The sequence below is a fragment of the Bombyx mandarina genome, chromosome 15, assembly GCF_030267445.1.
Source record: "Bombyx mandarina strain Sakado chromosome 15, ASM3026744v2".
NCBI lineage: Eukaryota > Metazoa > Arthropoda > Insecta > Lepidoptera > Bombycidae > Bombyx > Bombyx mandarina.
Window position 1 is genome coordinate 7,756,807 of NC_143221.1, and position 12,205 is coordinate 7,769,011.

The window sequence follows — 12,205 nt, forward strand, 5'->3', positions numbered from 1 at the left end:
AAGAGGTCCTACCACCAGTAAGATACATATATATAGTTTCGCATACATATTCGAATAAAGCAACACCCGTTTTGATTTTACTCAGCTTTTAATCGATTATCAATGGACGTTATCGATATGAGAATTTCATTATGCGAGTGCAAAGCAATCACGATAATGTATCAATTGACTTTCAATGATTTGCACAATTGCATTTTTTCTTTTTCTTCCAGATATACCATTAACACCCAAAGAACGTTCACTATTGACAGGTGAACCCGGCAATGAGGCAGGCGGCGTGCGCGCCTCCCATTCCTCGGAGTCGGTTCTGGACGCGCCCGACACGCCGCCCCCCAAACCTGCGAGACCCAATCGGTTAGTCTAAGCATTAACTAAATCATCTATCAATAAAATAGGTATATTTGGTCTAACAACAGGAAAAATGGCTCTCGGTCCTACACGATTGTTTGCAAATAAAGCTATGTAAACGAACACAATGGCGAACCCTTTATAATAAAATGTCAAATTGATACGTAAGATTTTTCTTTAATGTTATAAACGGGAAGACTATCTTACGTCTAATCCGGTGCTAAGTAATAATCGGAACGTATTACCACCAAAATTGGAATGTTACCAACGCAGTCTCAATTATTGTAATAATGAATGGCTGTCCTTTTCTTTAAATTGGGATACGTGATTTACTTAGAAACAGGCAGGCTAGTGACAAGTGCGCACAAAACGCCCGACCACCGGTAATTAATTAAACGACTCGAAAGTTTTATATGAGCCATAATTAAGAGATAATACTTTTAAATGTATTGAGCATTATTGCAACTCGCGTTTCACGATCATTCAACGGTATTTGAACGGAAAGAAGGGCTTTGACACCAAAACGAAAGTAAACAATTCGATATGTTAGCTTTCTCTTAGATATGTTCTCGAGGAACGAGTGAGAGTGGAATTATATGTTACAGGAAAATCGAGTTCGCCCCACCTCTGCCGCCTAAGCGCAAGTCTAACAACGACAGCTCCCTACTGGGCTTGTCTATTGATAGGTAATTCATTACTTCCTAGCTCATGCTTAATGATGTTCACTAAGATATGACTTGAAATTAGATAGTGCAAATTTCATTATAACATATGAGCATTTCCAGATCAATCACTCATTTTAGTAACTAACTATAACAACATATTTACATAAATATAAAAACATATTTACTATATTTAAAAAAGACGCGTGTGCGACTCGATACACGCGACAGAAGTGAAACTTCTTTGACGGCAGAGAGAAATAGGGACCGAAATTTAGATTGAAATCGAAGTACAAAATTGTGGGACTCAAATCCTGTCCTAAATTTTTACTCTCATAGCACAAGAAGTTCAACTTCAACAAGTTTTAACATAGAGTTTAAAAATAATTTGTTTATAAACGTTGAGTATGCCTATATTTTTTAAGGTTGTCTCTGCAGTCACACAGCAGCGGGTCCCTGGATTCTATGTTGAATATTTCGAACGACGAGGATAGAAACCACCATGACTCATCTAACCACGATAATGTTTTCATTTCGCAACAAAATAACGACGTTTCTGGTGAGTGACAAGAACTAACTTCAGATGACGATTACATAATTACTATTTGTATTTACCACTGTTTTTCCAATGACCGAAATTAAACCATAATCCGGCACCTCAAGATTCAGTTTATGCATGACTCATTTCACTTTTGTTTCTTTATCAACATTTGAAAACTATTATTAACGAATTGACAAACAAAGAAAAATAGTACCTAAATCGAAAATGGTACTTAAATATATTTATATTGTATACAATAGATAGCTTTGTATAAGAGCATTAAATGAGTATAGTGAAGTATTTCCTGTCTTGCTATTAGAATATAGGAATGTCAGATTCCGGTCACCTTCAATCGCATTGCGTCCCCATCATCCGTCCCGTGAGTCCCCTCCGAGTAATTCCAAATCTGATTGATTAGGCCGCGTCCTGATTGATGTTCATAAGAAGGGTTGACGTCAGACTGGCAAACTAAGTCAAGTACAATAACAACATGGATACGAAATATTATATCAATTATATGAATGCAAGGAATGTGTGCTGTATAAATAATCAAGAACAGTAGTTAAAATCTATATCTATACTAATATATAAATCTACAGCGGATGTTCCGTTATAACTACTGAACCGTGCATCCGATTGACTTGAAACTTGGTATCCATGTAGAAAATACATGTACTTAATGGATAGGCTAATATTTATATGAGCGTTGGACTCCCTAATAATAATGACAATAAAATTTCATGTTAATTTTAATTTTTAAATCCCTAATAATATAGTGCAGCGGGCGAGTACGGCTAGTTTAATTAAAAAAATTCTTAAGTAATTTTTTGGAATAGCTTCCGAAGCATCTATTGTTTTTTGATGGCACCGTGCAAGTTTTCTTGTCGTCAAGTTGACAATCGACCACCAAACGTACGAAACCAAGTGAAATAAAGACAAATAAATAATAAAATAATAAATATCTTCATTTCAGGGCTATGTAGCTGCAGCAACGGAAATGACGTACGTACCTCAATGGAGTCACACGAATCACATTTGAACTCTGCTCACTTGAACTCGAACCATAATCGGTATGTCTAATACAGTTAATTATTATTATTTCCCCTCATGGTCGATCAAAGTCTACTTATTTTTCCAATACAAGTCCAGTCAGTGCACAGTCATTTTTGCATTAATTATTTAAGGTTGTAAATGTTATTTGTAACTTACCAGAGAGTATTTATTTTGAAAATTCTACGCGCAAACGAATCGATTATTTCTTAAACGAACACATTCATAATGTAATTTTTTTTTTTTTTATGCTTGTTAATCAGTCAACAATCTATACTAAATTTATAAATCTACAGTGGTTTTTATGGATGTTCCTTTATAACTACTGAACCATGCATCCGATTGACTTGAAACTTGGTATCCATGTAGAAAATACATGTACTTAATAGATAGGCTAATATTTATATGAGTGTTGGACCCCCTAATAATAATGACAATAAATAATAATGTTAATTTTAAATGCCCAGCGAAGCGGGCGGGTGGGTACCTACGGCTCGTATAATTATAATACTGGTGTTGGCTCGAACGTTCAAGCAAATATAACTCGATTTAAACATTATTTTGTGTTTCTACAATGAAAAATTGATATGAACAGTTTCTCAAACGAGTCTGGATTCGTTTCTGTGGGACACGCTGAGATATCAACAGAGCACAGTTTCACGTCTTCATTCTCTTCGCATCATTACTCCAGCCATACGGATAGGTACGTGTTTTCGTGCATTTGTCGATCGATTATCATTGTGTTTAATTACATTTCATAAATTAATTGCACAATCAATCTTTCTTATACCTAATGTTTTGTTCGTTTTACATTTTGTATTGTTTTGTGTTTCTCCACAGAGATATTTCAGACAGACTTTGAGTTAGTATTTATGAAATTGAAAGACTAACTTATTATGGCGTTTAGGAGGATTGGTCTGAACTGAAATATCTCTGTTAAGCTTGTTGTTATTGTTTTTGCAGTACTTTTAACAGTACAGACTGTGTGAGCGAAATGAGGTGCACAGTGCAAAGTTTTGAGAGCCGCATGAATGTAACAAACATGAACCAATGTATCACGCACCATTCCTCGCAGTGAGTGTCCACACCCTCATCGTTACCTTCACACTGTAAACGGTTCGCTCAAATAACCTATTTTAATTAGAATTTAATGTATTTTCTGAATATCGTGTTCCATTATAAAAGTTCAGTTAAAATAGGTTTTTGAGCTAAGACAATAATTGTTTTCGTTCCTTTTTTTGTCAATTTTAACATTTTTTTTTAAACCAACTTAATTCACAATTGTTGTAATATTTGATTAACATAAATTTTCATCCATTTATTTGTCAGAATTTTGTGCCGACTGTGATTCTTCAGAGTGGCTAATTTGACGTTGTAAATGACTCAAAAGCTTGAAACAGTCAATTTATATAAACCACAATAGGTACAAAAAAGGTGTTCAACAATGATTCAGTGGTTTTGTAAAAATGCAATAATATGTTTCGAATTTATGACCAAGTTAAAAGTCACAATAATTAACACTAATCATACCAACACTTACTGGTTCCCTTTTTATACCATAGCGGATAGATAACGGTATATACCGTGTCATATGACAAGTGATACTAAAAACAAACAAAACAAAACAAAAAGAAATAATATAATACCAGTAGATTAATTGGTAAGAAAAGGTCATGAAGTGCGCAAAAGCAACAAGATGATACATGCATTTTCAATACAAAAGTTCAAAATGGGTCATTTGACCCGTTATGGTATGTTTAGTGTTAACGAACAGAACGACAGTCATGTCACACCAGTAAATCGGCTTCGTATTTGAAGTTCGACTTCCTAACGGCTTAGGCAATTTGTGTTCTTCGCAATGCTTCCAGCAGACTGGCGAGCATTACTTCAGACGAGAGCGAGACTCCACCGGAGCTGCCCGCCAAGACGAGGCGCAACATTCGAGCCGACGTACAGCAACACTTCCCGAATGTCGAAATCAGGTATATATTTATTCGTTTTTTTTATTTTTTATCTATACTAACTTATCTATACTAATATATAAATCTAGTGGTTTTTACTGATGTTCCGTTATAACTACTGAACCATGCATCCGATTGATTTGAAACTTGGTGTCCATGTAAAAAATACATGTACTTAATGGATAGCTAATATTTATATGAGTGTTGGACTCTTTGTTGGAAATAATAATGTTCATTTTAAATACCCAGCGAAGCGGGCGAGTACGGCTAGTTACAAATATTTGTAAAATAATATTCGTTCATTTATCTGGACAGGTGCAGTTCTAACTATTGTTTTTTAAACCATGTACATATCGAGGGTTGAAAGGCTATTTGGTTTATGCGACATTCTTACGACTTTGTAGGACAGCCATTTAAAGATAAAAATTTGGAAAAAATCATAACAATAAAAATCTTCAGGTAAAACATAAAACAAACCTTTAATTACAATGATAAATGTCGCGTATCAACCAAAATGTCGCTTAAACCAAACAGCCTTTCACCCCTCGACATCATGTAGCTCACGTTTGGTAAACGCGTCTGTAATGTTTTAACATTCGTATGACATTTACTAAAGTGCAAATATTGCTAAAGCTGGAGAAAATCAAACAAATTTTAAAATGACTTCTGAGTTTTATTGAGGTAAAAGTGAGAGTAAAATAAAGTGCTCGTTGTTGGCCAACGAATGTAATTCTGCAAAGGTTGCATTAAGTAACTTGTCGTTTAGGCGTGACGCTTGGCTGAGTTAATTGCTCGTCTGATCCGCTAAGCGAGATCATTTTTAGATTTACACAATGTTGTGATGCCGTAATACGTCCCACATTTTTCCATTGTTTTAAATATATATTTTTGTTTACAAGTCGAGTTAAATATTTTTGGACACAAAAAAAAATTGGTTGAATGAAAATTGTTTGAGCTAAAAAGTGTTAATAATAATATGTGTTTAGATCGAACCCGGTATGTTCTCTGCACGGCGATGCCAGGCCGCACACATTAGCTGATCACCATCCACCGAGGCCCCCACCATTGCCGCTAAAGAAAAAACACAGTGAGTATATCGATATTTTTTATTACATAAAAAGTATCTGTAAGCATTTTCAGATATTCAATAATAATTAGATTAACACGTATTGCGAGAAATAGCCGAATTGAATATCTGATTTTGTTTATAATTTATTTGTTTAACTGATCTAAGAAATTCCGTATGACAGTTGTCGAAATAGTTTGTTTAACCATGTGAACTAGAAATTTGGAATATTTGTGTATGTATGTCTATAGTTATTAGTTTCATACCGAGGTAAAGTTCTTCCTTGTGTATTTCAACAGGATATATAATTTTATTTTTGTGTACAATGTTTATATTTTCTATAGATAACATAGAAAATACAGATTATGATACGCATTAAAGAAAAGTTATTTAAAATGTGTAAGAATTTTAATATTCAATTGTTTTACTATCCTGAAGGAAATATATATCAAAACATGATAACATCACGTAATACGTACGTGTTTGATGACATAACACTAAACATAAAATGAAAAAAAAATTGTGCTGAAATTTGCATATTTTTACAAGATATTGTTAATACTTTGAATTATGAAGAATTAATGCTTAAGAACGGTACATTGTGATTATGTACGTTTAGAAATAACTTCATAATCTATTGGGAATCAGAGTATAAAATTTGTTTGAGAAAAATAATTGTTTCTGGATTTTTTAAACTAATTAAATGCAATCTCCTTTTTTGGTACTTAGCGAAATTTCAAAACCATTACAATTAACAAATAAATACCAATAGTATTTTTTTAATTTCTTGAATCAAACATATTACATTTCATGATGTCGACTTTGCGTTTTTAAAAAAAAAAAAAAAAATTATAATATGTAAATTATGAAACTACCCTCAAACTTTCACTACTTGCATGGGTCTGTTCTCGATGTGTCAGTATGGTCCATCGTTACTGGCTGTCAGTTCATCCTCACGCGCTCACTGCACTCTGGAATGTAATAACGTCTGCGATTGTGTCATTGAATGGGTGTCTGTCTGTCCTGGAGGGTACTTGAATGTAAATGTTATATATATTGTATGTTGGGGCTATAACGGCATGTTTGTCTTTGTCGGTGCGGCGCCGCAGTGTTCCAAAGCGTCGCCTACAGCGGTGAGTGGATCTATGCATGAAACGCGCTACACGATGGCTCTGGTGCAAAACACGATGGGAATCAATTATGTTTCGTCGATCATAAAACTCTATTGAATTTCTTTTTTTATGACTACAACGAACAAACGAACGAATATTTAAAAAAAAACTAATATTTAAAAAAAAAGACATGCCCGCTGAGTTTCTTGCCAGTTCCTCTCAGGACGGAGGCTAGTGTTTGGGAATTGGCGGTAGTTCTTTTTGACGTTCAACAAGTGTCTACTTTCATTTATGTTGAATAAATTTTTTTTGATTTGATTTGATTGATTTAAACACTATGGGGACCTTTAAATAATACGAAAACATAATTGATCCTGATGTCGTGTTTTGTGTTTTTTTTTTAAAACTAGAGATCCACTCCATTAAATGACATTGGAGTTATATAGATAATTTAAGTGTGCTTGAAGCAATCTTTGTTTTGAAGTTGATCCCTCATGATAACCATCAAGAGGTCTCCTAAACGCTACCAATGTTGACTAATTCGTTTTACATCATTACATTGTCACTAACAAAAAAACAATATGTAAATAAATTGTTATGAAATACTCTTGATTCATAATTTAATTCATATAAAAAGTGTTCAATACGAAGCCTTGAGTGTAATACACAATGAACGGGAAGGGCTCTCAAATTAGGAAAATGTTTCGAAATGCGTTTACGTAAGCCGAAACAGTTTCTAATATACTAAGCAAAGCTATATGTAATACTTTTGTTATTCATTTTTCGTGCATCCACAAACTAATCTATAGACAGGGGTCAACGACATAAACCTTGACTATTGCGCGTCTGCTGATTTTTGGATGTGGTACATTGCGTATAGAAATGTGTTTCGATTATGTTCTTTTAATTGTGTACGCAATAAGTAGTACTAATTTTTGTCTTCGTTTTCGGAACGGTTCAGAGAAACTAGATAATTAAATATAATTATGGTATTGGTAGAAAATTTTGCAGTTCACCTTCATTGTGTTAGTAAATTCTTGAACATCGCACTTTTATTTTTCTGGACAAAGTACTAAACAACACATATATATTCTGTAAAGTATGTATAATAGAATTGCTTTGGCGTTGAAGCTTAGGATAATCTCAATTATCTAAGACTTAAAATCTATGTTTCAAAATGTTAGGAGTTAAATAACCGACGCCTAAATTTTATTTTTACCGCAAAGAGATTTCTCTTAAAAATAAATTGATGAACAATCTTCGCATTTATCACGATAAGCCTGCCTTGCTTTAAACGTAGAAATGTATTTATTTCCGCTAATTGGTATATCGCAGCTTGAAATAGCGTATTGTCGAATATACGCGACGTAGCTAATTATCACTTATGAACTTACTTAGTGCTTCATTATAATGCGTTCTTGCTTTGTTCGGTGTTCATTTGGCGGCTCATTGTACATACAACGCACGTATTTCATGTCCACAACCATAGCGTGATTACTTTTCATTAAATCATAATGCTAGTAGTGTACAAAATTCACTTGAAGTTATTGAAAGCATTAAATAAATAAATAAACACAAAGCTCTAGCTTGTTGAGTAAAAATTGTAATAAATTCTATTATAATAAATAAATGTATATTTTTTTAGTTATTTTAAAAATCACGTGAATTTTGTAACACTTGATGCGTCTTTATATCCTTTAACCAGAAATTTGTGTTTGTGCAGTAATGGCGTACATGGAAATGTTCGGTAACTGTAGTCACCCGCCGAACAACGCGGCCGCACCGCCCGATATGTTCCGACATTCCATACACACGTACAATTTGGCCAGGTTAGTGTTTTTTTTCTCAGTTTTTAACAAACTAGCTGACCCGGCAGACTTCGTAGTGCCTCAATTGATAAATAAAAGACCTAAACTTTTGTATAAAATAAACTTAAAACAAAAGGAATCCGTCCGACGGGGGACACATCAAAGGGAAAACAAAATTGTTCTTCTTATTTAACTCCGAGCATTTTCATATATTTATCTACTTTTTAAACTTTCTCTGGACTTCCACAAATAATTCAAGACTAAAATTAGCCAAATCGGTCCAGCCGTTCTCTAGTTTTCGCGAGACTAACGAACAGCATTTCATTTATATATATATAGATAAATAGATAGGTAAGTTGAATTAATATCAAACAAAAACAAAATTAAATAGCCTAATATTTTTATGTTTTTTTTCAGTTCTCAACACACAAGTGCAGGTGTGATTAGCGTTCAGAGACAACAAGTTCAAAGGTCTATAGCTCAATCGTTTACAGTACAACACTTTGGGAATCCGCCCTTGAGGTATGTCCGTCAAAATCGAGTTTATGTATGAATAATGCGTCGCAGTGACGCAGTATAACTTACATTTGTCCGTACGTTTCCAGTGGGTCTGACGACAGTGTCAGCTTAACATCGAGCGGCACCAGTCCTTTACCTCTAGAACCGCCACCGGCTTTGCCGCCCAAGATGAATAAAAAACAGGTAATCACAAACCTCTATTGAAATTAGAACAAAAGTGACCGTCTTCAAATACATAGTATTCCTAAACGCAGTTTAAGTATATCTAAATACTGACGAACAGTCGACACGAAAAAAAGCTTTAACATTTACTAGATCGAGGCGGTTGGCCAACCCCACGTGGGGTCTACGGACCGTCGAGGCGGTTTACCCGGTCTTTTATGACTGGGTGAATCGTGGCCGAGGACGCCTCACCTTCCGTCTGGTGCAGGTGCTGACTGGGCACGGATGCTTCGGAAAGTACCTGCACCGGATAGGAGCTGAGCCGACGACGAGGTGCCACCATTGTGGACACGACCTGGACACGGCGGAGCATACGCTCGCTGTCTGCCCCGCTTGGGAGGTGCAGCGCCGTGTCCTTGTCGCAAAGATAGGACCAGACTTGTCGCTGCCTGGCGTCGTGGCGGCGACGAGTCTTGGAAGGCTATGCTCGACTTCTGCGAGTGCACCATCTCGCAGAAGGAGGCGGCGGGGCGAGTGAGGCAAAGCTCTCCTCACTACGCAGAAACCCGCCGCCGCCGAGCAGGGGGTCGGGACCGGGGTCCCGTCCGTAACCCAGCCCCCTAAGAGCTTCGGGCTCCACCCGCTTTGTGCGGGGAGGAGCTGAGGCGTGGGGCAGCGTGGTAGGTCGCGTTCCCCCGACCGCTCCGGGGGAAGGTGTAGCGCGGTGCTATCAATCGGGCTCTTGGCCCGTCGACCGAGGGAACCGGCGGTCATGTTGCTGGCGGCCGCCGGTCCGGCGTCTGGGGGACGGCGGGATGGATGTAATGTGCTCTGCGTAAACCCTGTCCCGCCGTCTCAATAACTCCGACTGGGTTCCCACCCGGTCCGGGGTAGGGCGCCGGCTGTGAGCGGCAGGAGTTTTTAGTGAGGTTCGACTCCCACATACCCCACCTGCCGTGCGGGTGGGGATCCGGCGATTTTCTCCTGTGGAAAAAAAAAAATGTGGTAATTTATGTATAGTAGTGGGACCACTTAAAGCCCCATAGTATATTGAAGCAGTGGTTGTAGTGCATATTATCAGCTCGCATCTCGTTTGACATCTGTCATTCAATAAATTTGATTCGTCATGTCTTAAATCTTCATGTACGGTAATGTATACGGTCATAGAAGTCACTGAAAATAGACAATAAGCTCATTTGCCTATCAGCAATAAAATAATAACAACAGTAATGGAGGTTGAAATTTCACATACATATTCAATGTAATATGTGACATATTTGTTTGTGTAAAACAGGTTCAAATGAATTCGAGCAACGAATTATTGCCTCCGCCGTCGCCGCGACCATCCTCCCACAATAGTTCGGCAGATGAAAGTCATTTAAATAATATTGTGAGTATTAGTTGAGCGTTTTTGTTGCCTTGAAAGAATAATTTAATTGATTCTAAAATTACAAATAATATGAATATCATAAAAATTGCTACAGTCGTACCTAATCTTGAGTTTAAAATAACGATAGTTTTAGTAAGTACATACATCAATCGAATGACTAACATTGTTACAAATGACATGTAACCAACACCCAAAATTTAGTACATTCCTAATTATATTTTAGTATTAATTATTAAAGGAGGAGAAAGAGGCCTATAATTTTAATAGTTCAACATATTTGCCTTATAAGATACGTTTATTTACCTTTAAGGCAGATAAAATAATGACCATACCTTTCATCAAATGAGGTTTGGGGACAGTACTTATTGGTAGGCAGCGGCTTAGTCTGCCCATGACATTGCTAATATCCATGAGCAACGGTAACCATTCATCATCAGGTGGCTGTATGCTCGTCTGCCTACAAGGTCAATAAAAAAAAACATACACTAATACTTGAATAACACCCACAATAATTTATTCTAGCAGTCCGATGAATCATTTATTAACATCACAACGCCTGGTAAATTCCCACTGGAATATGAGTTTGAGAATCTCTTGGAGACGTCGGCGCCGTCTCCTGTTCCGTCACAGGTAAGGCTCATGTAACATTCATTTATTGCTTCTTTACGCTATTAATCGACTAAGCGGGGTCATACACACACATATTGTAACCAACAATGTTCATGTTTACTGGTACTGGCTTACTCTTATTACTGGCGGTAGGACCTCTTGTGATTCTGCACAGGTAGTTACCACCGCCCCACCTATTTCTGCCGTGAAGCAGTAATGCGTTTCGGCTTGAAGGGTGGGGCAGCCGTTGTAACTATACTTGAGACCTTGGAACTTATATCTCAAGGTGGGTGGCGCATTTACGTTGCAGATGTCTATGAGCTCCAGTAACCACTTAACACTAGGTGGGCTGTGAGCTCGTCCACCTAACTAAGCAATAAAAAAATCTTTGTCGATTAGACATTTCATGATTGTCTGACTCTCCTCCGGAAAAGTAGCAGTCGGGTTGACGAATAAAGATGGGAACTAGTGGTACTGGTTAAGTCGCTGTAATTTTTAGTGAATTATTATTATTATGGGTTCCCTATTCCAAATAATCCGTAAGAGCACATCTATCCACAACTTGCAAGTGTGGTATGCTTATATGGTTGAAAGGTTGATGCGGCGGGGGAGTCACGACCCTCAGTAATGAGGAAAACGAACTCTTCCTACATATCCAACCTCGCTGCAATAAAGATACAAATTGGACTTAAACAAGCTATTCGTTATATTATTGAAAATAAAGTTCAATCAAAGGGTTAGTAGGTTATTGAAAATTACTCTTGAAAAAGGACCAAGGTTGCGAGGATTGATAGAGAAGTAGTAGTAACTTATAATGTACTTTCATTTCTCGCAAGACTGGGACTAAGTTTGCTTGAGCATCAGGTTATTTTGTGTTATTCCCCCCTAACGTAAGCAGTCCCCATGTCTGAATACCGGCTGCATGTATATAGTTATACTGTTAATGTATAAGAGCCGCGCTAAAAATATATATATAT

General features: G+C 36.7%; 1 protein-coding gene across 43 annotated transcripts in view; it reads left to right on the forward strand.

The window, feature by feature from the left end:
• C3G (C3G guanyl-nucleotide exchange factor) overlaps nucleotides 1-12,205 on the forward strand; it is a 46,460-nt gene that overhangs the window by 23,205 nt on the left and 11,050 nt on the right. For 8 of the 43 annotated variants that reach the window (XM_089733210.1, XM_089733198.1, XM_089733172.1 and 5 more), the window contains 14 exons: nucleotides 213-354; nucleotides 954-1,034; nucleotides 1,436-1,569; nucleotides 2,525-2,621; nucleotides 3,197-3,304; nucleotides 3,565-3,675; nucleotides 4,470-4,583; nucleotides 5,549-5,649; nucleotides 6,738-6,761; nucleotides 8,464-8,569; nucleotides 8,966-9,070; nucleotides 9,154-9,250; nucleotides 10,524-10,619; nucleotides 11,142-11,249. In XM_089733210.1, coding sequence (XP_089589336.1) covers nucleotides 213-354; nucleotides 954-1,034; nucleotides 1,436-1,569; nucleotides 2,525-2,621; nucleotides 3,197-3,304; nucleotides 3,565-3,675; nucleotides 4,470-4,583; nucleotides 5,549-5,649; nucleotides 6,738-6,761; nucleotides 8,464-8,569; nucleotides 8,966-9,070; nucleotides 9,154-9,250; nucleotides 10,524-10,619; nucleotides 11,142-11,249 — 1,424 coding nt within the window. The remainder of the gene's footprint in view (nucleotides 1-212; nucleotides 355-953; nucleotides 1,035-1,435; nucleotides 1,570-2,524; nucleotides 2,622-3,196; nucleotides 3,305-3,564; nucleotides 3,676-4,469; nucleotides 4,584-5,548; nucleotides 5,650-6,737; nucleotides 6,762-8,463; nucleotides 8,570-8,965; nucleotides 9,071-9,153; nucleotides 9,251-10,523; nucleotides 10,620-11,141; nucleotides 11,250-12,205) is intronic. The other 35 variants (XM_089733199.1, XM_089733173.1, XM_089733177.1 and 32 more) reach the window with 14 other exon arrangements.